Genomic DNA, 11,551 nt, shown 5'->3' on the forward strand with positions numbered 1-11,551 from the left:
ACCCTGCCACCCCAGCAAGTGGGCTGGGGGGAGGTGGGGGACACAGGAAGGTAAGAGGGAGTATGGTCAGAACAGCTGATCTGAATCAGACAAAGTATCCCATACCATGGAGCATCATATATATTATTATGTTTTAATTACATTTTTAATCATTGTAGTTAATTAACTGTTCTTATCTCAACATTTTTTACGTTTTTTTTCTGATTCTCCTGCCCATCCTACAGGGAGGGGAGGAGGTGAGCAAGTGGCTCTATGATGCTTAGTTGCTGGCTGGGCTCAAACCATGACATAATAGTAACTTGTGTAATCTCACATTGAAACACATCCAGATGCAACTGGAAGACCAGAAACTACAAAATATACCCTCCTTGTCATTAATAGTATACATCCATATAAGCTGTAGTTGTCCTCACGAGACAGTTTCTAGGTATAGAAACTCCCTCTTTTAGGTCAAACTATGGCATTCCAAATTACAGGCAATTGTGCTATCTGCCAATTTTAGGTTGAGAGCAGCGCAAATTGTATAAAGAAATAGTTTTTGTCTGTTTCCCGAGAAAAGTGAATTGTTTCTCCTTCAGATCCTTTTGTCCTTCAGGACTCTGAAGCAATACTTAGAGAAAGAGCAGTTAGTGATCATTAGGGTGAGTGTTTCCAAAGGCTTGTCACCACTTCCTGTCTGCATCACGGCTGTGCCCTGGCCTAAGGCAGCTTTGGAGCCAAAAGACATATCTGGTTATTTTTGCCATCAAGTTTAACAGGGAGCACCTCTATATGCATCACAAACATATTTTCCCTTACAGCTCTGAGCTGCAATGTCTACTTAGAATTAATATGTCATTCACAGACTAAGTAAACAGTTTTATAACTAGAGACATTACCTTATGGTGGATAAAAGAATTTAGCCATCCTTAGGTGAAAGAAGAAACTGAGGCATCACCGAGAGTGAGAAAGGAGAAGATGAGCAGACAATGCTTCAGGTAACATCCATTCGTAGCCAGTTCTGCAGGAGGTAAGCAGTCGAAGCAGTATTTGCATATCCTGCAGTTACTTATTAGCAGGATGGCCACTATGCAAATTATGTCAAATGCTGAGGATATGCAGGACCACACAGTTTCGAGTTAATAAATGTGTAGCTTCTTAAAGCTCTGCCAGCTAAGAAAAATTAATTTTGGTGTTCTTGACTGTTTCAAGCAGAAAGCACCCTCAAATTAGTAACTGAGTGTTAACTCGGAAGTCCAAATGCTTCCTATGAGCTAAAGAACATGATAGTATTTAGCAACAGTTCTCTTCCCTTTTTATCTTTGCCCAGCTGAAAACAAAAAGACACCTATGTTGTATGACACATCTCAGTAAATAAATACTATTTATTTGTTATCTAAATACTGGCTATTTAGATTCCAACCTAAGAACATTTTGAATATATGGGATGTCTTTGTATAGAGATGACCCTGTTTTTCTTCTGTTTTGGGTGGTAAAGCTTTGATGTAGGGTATAAGGTAACCTCCACCATGATTCCTACCCACTCCTTTTGCTGCCCACCTCAGAAGTGTCTCTTCCTCTGCCTAGTACTAAATTAGCTAACTGCTTTTCACTGCACTTATCCTCCCATGACTTTATCACAGGTCACTCCTCTCGTGAAACCTTGGCCATTAAGTTGCTGTGCAAAGTGCTAGTGAAGTGATTTGCTTCATTCCTTTATCACTGGCAAGCCCCAAGTTCTGCCAAGTTCCTACAAGGACTGTGAAGCTCCTCTGCTTTGCAGAGGAGTCAAGTACCACCTGTGTTCGGCAAGACAACCTGTTCTCGACATCTGTAGGAGGTGGGCATGAACTGTAACACAGTCATCATCAGTTCCCTTAGCCAAAGTAGATTTTTAGGGCATTTTTTTCCTCCGTAAATAATAAGAAAGCATTACCTTACATTGAAGCAAAACCCCTCTTTTTAAAGTGATAGTTTTTGAATATTGCAGCTCACATCTGAAATGTCAAAAAATATGACAAAATACAAAGTAAGTCTTTTCCATTTGGGGTGTTATTACTGATTAATATGGACTGCGGATGGCTATGATGTACTATCCTCTCTTCTTTTCCTTGTGACCTACTCCCTTCTACTCTTCTTGGCCTTTTGAGAAAGGGGAGCCCTTTTCTTGCCTCCCTGCGTTGTTTCAGATGTAATTATATTGATATTAGTATGGGAGACTCTAGATTGGCTGAGATAACTGAACTTGTTGTCAGACTCACGTAGGTCACTGATGAGGCTGACTCAGTAGAGGGGTTTGGAGAAGTCAGAATACAGAGAATTTCCTACATATTAAGATGTTTGAGAATTATAATTACTAAAAGAAGAGGAAAAATGTTTAATGGAAGTAATTGTATGGGTGAAAGCAGAAGATGCTTAAGTGATGTAGAAACCTGATCACCTCATTGTTCTCCTATCTCAGCAGTAACTCTGAACTGCACAGTGCCCCTGCCATCGCAAGTTTGGTGCAATTTATGAAAAATAACAGGCAAGGTTAACTTGCACTCTGTTAATTTATGCAGAAACACGGGACTTTCCAGGCCAGATCACATGATGTTTTGATGACTTCCAATGCCTAAGCTCCAGAAAAGATTAGTGCCAGAGCCTTTTCCTGCCTCTATCCTGACCCCTGAAATTACCCATATAGACTCTTGTTATGCTTTGCACAGGAAAGAATCTCTTCAGAGTGCCCTGAAATGCAAGCTGGACTGCTACCAGCATGACTGTGCTGAATGCTGTTGGCCTTCTGGTTCCGATTTAAGGATTGAGCTGGATTTGCGATGGGATTCACCAGGCAGTACCGGGTGAACACATCTGGTCCATCGAGCAGGTGAATGAGACTCATCATCAGGTTGAAACTGTAAGATACAAACTGAAAAGACGCACAGACTGGAATTTCTGAACGTCATTAAAACTGACAGGAAAAAATAGAAGTAAAATTTAGATGCAGGAATGCTTGCGTACAGGCCAAACTACTGGAGGCTCTCACAAGACTGATAGCGGTCGCAGGTCCCAACCCCCACCGCCGCCGCTCTGAGGGGCGGGAGCGGCCGTTGCTCTCAGCACCGGGGACAGCAGCGCGCGCCCCGGGCGCCCCGCCGGGCGTTGCCATGGCAGCCAACGCCCCCCCCCCCCCTCATTCCCCCGTGGTTGCCACGGCGACGGCGACGCCGCGGCCATGTCGGACCTGAGCTCGGAGCAGGGCTCGGAGGCCGAGGCCGATCTAGGGGTCTGACAGGGTGCTGGAGAGGAGCGGGATGGGAAGCGGCTCACGGCCGCACGGGACAATCGGGCAGGAGCTGGGGGAGCGCCAGCGGGGAAGGGAGGAGTTGAACATTACCGGTCGTGGAGTCTTAAATATCGAGTGCCGGCCGGGCTGAGCCTGGGCGAGCTCCCGAGGCACTGCTTCTGTGAGCAGGGGAGTTTCAGAAGTGGAATTGGATTGTGTCAACTGGGACCTGCCTGACTTTCTCCACTGGATGCAAACAAGTCATCCACACTTTTCAGGAGTGGGCCAGGAAGGGAGAAAAGTCACCGTCCCCGGAGATACTCAAAAGACGTGTAGATGAGGTGCTGAGGGACACGGTTCAGTGACGGGCTTGGCAGTATTCGGGTAGTGGTTGGACTCGATGATCTTCAGGGTCTTTTCCAAACAAAACAATTCCACGATTCTATGATCTGACCAAAGTGTCTGCATCAGCAGTACATTTGTTGACCAGGTGCTCCTGCAGACTCCTGTTTGAAGCTGAATTGGAGCACCTTTGAACAAACACTTTTATTCCTCTCTCTGGTAAGGTTAGATTCAGTCTAACCCTCTTCAACAATGTTTATTTTTTTTCCCCACATTTGATCAGGAGTATGATGGTGAACGAAACTCTGAAGGTGAGCGACATGGACATGGAAAAGCAAAGCTACCCAACGGTGATACCTACGATGGAGAATATGAACGTGGTTTCAGAAGTGGATGGGTAAGACAGTGACAGCAGACAGTGATTATGCTTATGTTTCAGCAACTGTGCTTGTTTGGGTACTATAATGAAACAAGAGTGAAAACTGACTTGAGTTTTATCTGTACCAAATATATTTCAGGGGACCTACAGATTTAAAAATGGTGCTCGCTACATAGGACAGTATCTTCAAAACAAAAAGCATGGCCGGGGTACTTTTTTTTATCCAGATGGATCAAAATATGAAGGTACTGAACACAGTTACAAGGCTTTTTCTAACTGAAAGGACATGTTCCCTCCTCACCACTCCCCTAAATGTGAGGAGGCGGTGAATTGCAGAATGTATTATTTTAAGAAGACAAATTTGCTGCAAGATATTTTCCTTTTATTCCTTTTAATAAAGCTCTGAGAAGTGTGGGGTTTAGTTTTGGGGATTTATATTGATTACTGTGAGAAGTGTGGTCTTTAGTAGTGATTTATTCCTGTCATGTCCTCCTTTCAAGTAGGGTGTTCCAAGTCCTGCGAAATATTAACTATCTTGAGAGTTGGGTTCATGAGGTTCAACAAGGGCAAGTGCAGAGTCCTGCACCTGGGGAGGAACAACCCTATGCACCAGTATGGGCTGGGGGGATTGACCTGCTGGAGAGCAGCTCTGTAGAGAGAGACCTGGGAGTCCTGGTTGATAATAAAATAACAATGAGCCAGCAATGTGCCCTCATGGCCAAGAAGGCCAATGGCATCCTGGGAGGCATTAAGAAAAGTGTGGCCAACAGGTTGAGGGAGGTTCTTTTCACTCTCTTCTTTGCCCTGGTAAGTCCACATCTGGAGTGGTGTGTCCATTTCTGGGCTTCCCAGCCCAAGGGGGACAGGGAACGTCTAGAGAGAGTCCAATGAGGGGCCGCCAAGATGATCAGGGGACAGATGCATCTCTCTTACAAGGAAAGACTGAGACATCTGAGGCTGTTTAGCCTGGAGGAGACTGAGGGGGGTCCTCATTAATACATACAAGTATTTAAAAGGTGTTTGTCAAGAGGATGGAGGTGGCACCTTTTTTTTCTGTTATCACAAGTGACAGGACTAGGGGTAATGGACAAAAGCTGGAACACAGAAAAGTTCCACTTAAACATAAGGGAAAACTTTGCTGTGAGAGTGAGGGAGCCCTGGCACAGGCTGTCCAGGGAGAGTGTGGAGTCTCTTTCTCTGGAGTTTTGCTGTGAGAGTGAGGGAGCCCTGGCACAGGCTGTCCAGGGAGAGTGTGGAGTCTCTTTCTCTGGAGTTTCCAAAATCCACCTGGACACGTTTCTGTGTGACCTGATGGAGATGAACCTGCTTTAGCAGGGGGATTGGACTAGATGATTTCTAGAGGTCCCTTCCAACCCCTACCATTCTGTGATTCTGTGATCTTTAGTACCTTTTACAAATCAGTGCACTCTTGGTAGAAGAATGTATAGTTACTTTTTTTTGAATGGTGATTAGAACACAGATATATTTAGTATAAACTGTTTTAGGACTTTATTGCATCCATCCTTAAAAAACAGTCTACTGGTTAGAGCACTTACTAAGGGATTGGGATGCCTCTTAAATTTGAAGAAGTTGAAACTCGCATTGTTTTCCTTCTTCCAGGAGAGTATCCAGAACACTCTGAATATCAATTGGGCTTTAAGGGACAATATTATCCCCCTCTCCCTTTAATTTGAATTAAAGTAGTCCCTCCTTTTAATTGAGTGATTGAGTAGAAATGTCACATTACCTAATGCAACTATAATACATCACCAAATTTAAAGATAGGAGTGAGATATTTCATGGCTTCTTGTGTTCATAATGATAATGGAGTATGATAATGATACAAACTGTGATGGACAAAATGAGGGAGATCAGGCAGCTGCATAAATATATGTGGAGAGAAACAGATAGCAGAAGAAAGACCAAGGGCTTAGAGTAAAGAATGGTGTGAGAAATGGTAAGGGATCACAATGGTGTCATAGCTTTCTTTTCCTTCCTTAATAAATCAGATATGATAACTTTAAAAACTGACCACTGTATCACACAATGAAGTGAACCACATCTCACTCTATTTTTATTGTGTTCTCATTCAAGGAGACTGGGTGGATGACCAGAGACATGGCTATGGGGAGTATACGTATGCAAATGGAGACACCTATACTGGAGAATGGTTTAATCATGATAGGTTTGTTTCATTCTTGCAGTGACATTTGAAGTCACCCAATGGCATTAAAATTCAAAGGTTATTTTCAAAGAGTGGACGGTTGCAGCAAAACAAGGGCTACCAAATTATGTTGGCAATTTAGTCCAACTTGAGTAATTTCAACTTCTTAAACAATACAGTTTTAATACTTCAAGTATAAAAATGTCCTAAATGATTAATATTCAATAATATAAAGCAAAACTATTATTTTCTCCTTAGGCATGGGCAAGGTATATATGTCTATAAAGAAACAGGATCTAAGTATGTTGGTGGTTGGGTAAATGGAAACCAGGAAGGAGAAGCTGAACTGATCCACCTAAACCATAGATTCAAGGGCAAGTTTTTGAATGGAAATGTAAGTGTGCTGGAAAGCTCTATATTCATCTGAACAGTTAGCATGGAATTGTCTTAATATGATCTGTTTCCACTTAAAACAAGAAGCTAGGCTTCTGATCTTCTGTTGTATTTCTTCTACTGTAAGTGTAACATATGAAACTGAATTAATCTGTAGGACAGAATGTCAAGTTTCTCTGCAACTTTCCTTTTAAACTGTGTTGCTATTAAGTGGTGTATGAATTTTGTAGTAAAGCATATTTTTGTGTTTAGAATGCAGTAACTTTACAGTTCTGCTGACTTTTTTTTGTGTCTTTGTGCAGCCTGTAGGTTATGGCAAATATATCTTTGATATTGGGTGTGAACAGCATGGCGAATACATACAGGTAAAAGAAATAGTGCAAATGTTACTGAATATTAGAGAACTCAGTAAATCAAATCTATTGTTGAATAATCTATAAAATGCTTTATGGACACTGATGGTAAGGTAGATCTAACCAGTGAAAAAAGGATAGAAACTTGTGCATTCTTAAGAAAGAAATTTAGTTTAATTTTACTTTTCTTCAACAAGTACAAGGTGTGGTTTTCACACTGCTTGTAGACATTAGTCCTTTCCACTTCAAGCTTAGAAGAACCAGGACCTTCCCGAAACATTAAAAGTTTCAAACCACAGAAGCATGGAGATATATTTATCTGTACCTTTAACCTATATTCCACTTTGCTCTGAAGACAAGGAACCAATGAAAAATATTTCTTATGTTTCTGAGTTGCATGATGTTATGTCTACAAATGATAATTCCCAGCAGATTTGTGTTTTGGAAATATGCCCCATTCTTGTCCTGGTCCTGTTAACATCCACAGCTCCTAATAATTGTATGGAGCAGCTGGGATCAGGGTCTTTTTTCCCTTCTCCTTCATGCATGAGTGTTTTTAAACACTTCTGATTAATACTGTGAAAAATAGCTACAGAAATAAGAATTACATTTGAACATTAATGGCTTGATTTCAAGAAAACATGCGACATTTTAGCTTAGAGGTTGCTTCCTCTGTTGTTGACACATTAGTTCCCATTACACACTCTTTGAAAATTCTCCAATGCCATAATTGTTTCTTAAAGAATAATAATTTGAAATCCTATAGTTAGTGATAGACATTTGCAAAACATAGATACTGTTTTGCTTTTTTGGCTACAAGCAAGAAATCTTCAAATTATGTATCAGATTCATATTAGTATCTGAAGTGATGTTTATCTAGTGTCCTCAGTTTAGTTGGGGATTGTTATGTGTGGTGAACTAGGCCAGTGATATGGGAGTATAAACATGAATTTAGGAGCCCTTGGCTTCTGAAAATAATTATTCTCAGGAACAATTATTTCTTCTCATGTGAATGTTCTGGTAACTATAAAGCAAGGGACAGTGCTGTCACTAAAGAAAGATCAACCTTTTGCTTCTTTAGTTGCAGTAATTGCAGAACAAGGCACATTTAAAAAATCAAAAGAAATTAGCTTACAATACAGATAGTGATTCCATTACTAAGACTCCTTCATCTTTGGATAAAATAAAGCATGATTTAAAATATTATAAATATAATCTTTCAATTTCAAAACCGTAAGTATTATGCAGTACCTTACTTCTTCCTAGATCCATTCCAACATCTTCCTTAAGCAAAGACTGAGTCAGAAAGATTTTGCCACTCTGTTCAGTGTGAGATAGACAGTGCAGCATCTACCAGACAGAGCACCAGGTCTTATTTGCTGCTGTTGTCCTGTAGACAGGCACAGCAGAGGAGACATAGTTGATAGGTTCCTCACAGCCATTCGGTTAACGGAGAGACAAAATTTTACCTTAAAGCAAGTTTGCAAGCATTGATCATTAGTACTAGACAATTGGCTTTGTCAAGGTTCAAAGTATAGTTATCTTTCAAGATTTGTGAGTAACAAAGTTCCTGCATCTGTAAGTACTTTGAAAGGCCATATCATTGCTGTTTTGAGCCCAGATAAAGAGGTTTTAGTACACAAAACCACTGTCATAATTACTCCCTTAATACCTGCAAGATGAGATGGTGAATTTCACGAGTTGTCTTCTAGGATAAAGGAGAGGGAGAAGAAGAGGAGGAACCCTCATTACTTCCTGGACCAAAATGGAAAGCATCAGAAATTACCAAACTAACACTATGGACTCCCCATGGGGAAAACCCACCTTCTCCCAGAAAAGTCTCCTTAGTGACAGCTGTAGCAGAAGCAGGTGAAGTAAGAACAGAAACAGCTGTAACTGGGGAGGAGGAAATGCCACCAGCTGCAGGTTTGTTCTGCTGGACAGCTGGAAACTCCATGTTTTGACTATAAGGTTTAATATCAAATAGTATAAGAGAGTTTGTTTGGTTAGGTTTGGTTTTCCCTATAGTTTCCCAAATATTGAATGATAGGAGCTTCCAAATCTGTTAATAAACTGCACTATAATACACATATCTGTCTGATTTATCTCACAAAGCATAATGAGATACAACTGTCTTGGGAAGCCTGTGAATCATTTTTGTCTATATCATGGCCTGTTATACAAACTTGATTATATAACAGTTGCAAAAGATCTTGTAGGATTTCTCATGTGAGCAGAGACTGTGGACTTCATTAGGAGTTTTAGCTGCTGCATGAAAACGATGACTGTAAAATTAATTACCTTTGATATTTCTGACTTCTCATATTCCAGTCACTGATGAGTTTTCTGAGGGTAAGGATGATGAGCTTTCTCTTCATGAAGTATCCAGCAAAACTGTTAGTTCAGCAAAACATTCAGGAGAGGAAGATGAGGGAACCCAAGACGCAGATGAGAGAAGCCAAGGGGAAGAAGAAAACAAAGCTCAGGAGGATGAAGGTGAGAAATGGGGTATGCATGTTCCTTCTTCAAGTAGCAATCAGGATTTGCAATCATATATGTCTAACAGCTTAAGTTATGCTACTGCTGAGAGATCTATTATCAAGCTGAAGAGACCGTAGGAATCTCTGCCTTTGATAAGGGAGCTGTTTTCTATAGGTATAAACTGGTTTTGAATAGTCAAGTTTATATACTGTATTAGAAGTGCCAATATCTATGCATCTACCATTGAGAGCAGCTGCAGAGATGAGTTTGTAAGTGGTTGTATTTGCAACCTTTTTTCTTTTTTTTGTACAAAAATGGGAGAGGTTTCAGACCCTGAGAAATTCAGGGCATTTTGAGCACTTCACTTTACTGTCACATATGGAACTATGTATCCTTTTTCTCTCAACTAAAGTTAGAAAGCAGGCAAAATGAATCTGAAGAAACAAATTTTAGGTATTGTTATCCATTATGGTTTAAACAATCCGATTGATTTTTTTTCTCCTACAAACCAAATTGATTTGGAATTCAGATGCTCAGATTTTCTTCCAGGTAGTTCAAAAGTCTGTTTTAAATACAAAATTACTAAGAAGCAACAAAAGGATACACCTATGTTTACTCATATTTAGCCTAAAGGTCTCCATCCAATAATGGATTTTGTATTTATTTTGTTAACATTTACAAGTTTACATACCTGATGTATGAAAACATAAGATAAATGTATCCCTTTTAATTGGTCCATTTTACAATAAATGAAAGCAAAGCACTATCTATAGGGATCAGAAAGACCATTAAACCTTGTGAAAATGCCTGGAGGTATATACTGAACATTCAAGTTAGGTCTTGGAATTTTGGTAGTTTATTTGCTCTCTTTTTTTACCTGTCACCTCTGAAGATTCTCTTCCACTTCAAGGCAGACTAGCCAGCTAGTTGATCTGGTGTGTAGGATTCACATCTTACAGAATCCCTGGGTGTTGATCAATCCCAGCAGAAGTCTCAGCAAGTTTCCTCCATAGCTCTGCTTTAGATTTGGCAGAAGTACACTGAGCCTGGTTTGTCACAAACCCTCTTGGATTCAAATAACCATTTTGTCTGAAATCGATTCTAATGATTTTTTTGGCTTGCTACAATGAAGCAGTTCTAAGATCCTCATTGTCTTTTGTGCTGGGTTTGGGGTTTTTTTAAAGAACAAATGGACCCAAATATCTGTCAGAGGCAGCATAGGTGCAGATAACCAGTGTGTGAAAGTGTAGGAATGGGATAGATATTCTCAAAGTTCCTTCCAGCAATTTGTTTATAGAATGAAAGTTTTGGGTGATTTTATACATTTTTCAGCATAGGCCTACATCCATAGTTAATTAGGCAACATATCATTTCTCTTGTCTTTCTGTTTACTGAGACTAAGTTATAGTAAGAGAAAATGATTAGAGGAGAATATGCACACTGTGAAGAGCAGATGTAACAAAATCTGTTTTCTTGCATTCTCTCTCCAGTTACCATCATTTTTTTCCACACAGAAATTTCATCCTTCTCGTTCCACATTTCTTAAGATATTGTCTAAATAGGAGACATTCTTTGGCTATTCCAGAAATACATATGGGCTGGCTGGCTGGCAGTCAATATGTGTATTCCGAGTCTGTCTAACAGCTGACAGTGTGTAGCAGTTAAATTCAAGTATTGGCAGTGAAAAGCAAGGTGGGGGTGGGGGGGAGGGGGTGGAGGGGGGGGGAAGAAGGACTGAGGTAGACAGCATAGTCTTAGAATTATGCTTTAGGTTACTTGGATTACTTTCCAACATTTCAGAATAAAATGCATCTCTGTGTTCTGTCTTCCCTTTGCCTCCACAGCATCTACTAATTTAGAGGATGAATCAAAGGGAACGGAGTAATTCGATACAACTGAAGATAAAAGAGTCCAAAAAAAGGAAATTTCAGAGTAAATCATTTATTGTGTTAAACCTGCAATATCTTTATTCATAACAGGGTGAGTTAAGATACTTTGAATAAACATTTCTGTCACTGTTCTGTCTGGAACATATATCTCTGAAACTTTTATGATCTCAGAGTGTACAGTCTCACAACTTTCTTTATTCCGTATAGCAGATGGATATTGAACTCAGAATTCTGGATTCATGAAGTTGCATCCAGCACAACTCCTAGACATCTCTTCACCTCAGGCTCAGCCTCCCACTTCTG

The 11,551-nt window shown here is 40.3% G+C and overlaps 1 protein-coding gene across 1 annotated transcript; it reads left to right on the top strand.

Moving 5' to 3' along the window:
- Window positions 1-3,182: 3,182 nt before the first annotated feature.
- Window positions 3,183-11,244, top strand: RSPH1 (radial spoke head component 1). The gene is made up of 9 exons (XM_062005190.1): window positions 3,183-3,247; window positions 3,873-3,986; window positions 4,108-4,213; window positions 6,063-6,153; window positions 6,391-6,526; window positions 6,828-6,890; window positions 8,591-8,804; window positions 9,210-9,374; window positions 11,204-11,244. The coding sequence occupies exons 1-9, from the start codon at window positions 3,197-3,199 to the stop codon at window positions 11,242-11,244; spliced, it is 981 nt and encodes a 326-aa protein (XP_061861174.1). The 5' UTR covers window positions 3,183-3,196.
- Window positions 11,245-11,551: the final 307 nt, after the last annotated feature.

The sequence above is a fragment of the Colius striatus genome, chromosome 1, assembly GCF_028858725.1.
Source record: "Colius striatus isolate bColStr4 chromosome 1, bColStr4.1.hap1, whole genome shotgun sequence".
NCBI classification, from domain to species: Eukaryota; Metazoa; Chordata; class Aves; order Coliiformes; family Coliidae; genus Colius; species Colius striatus.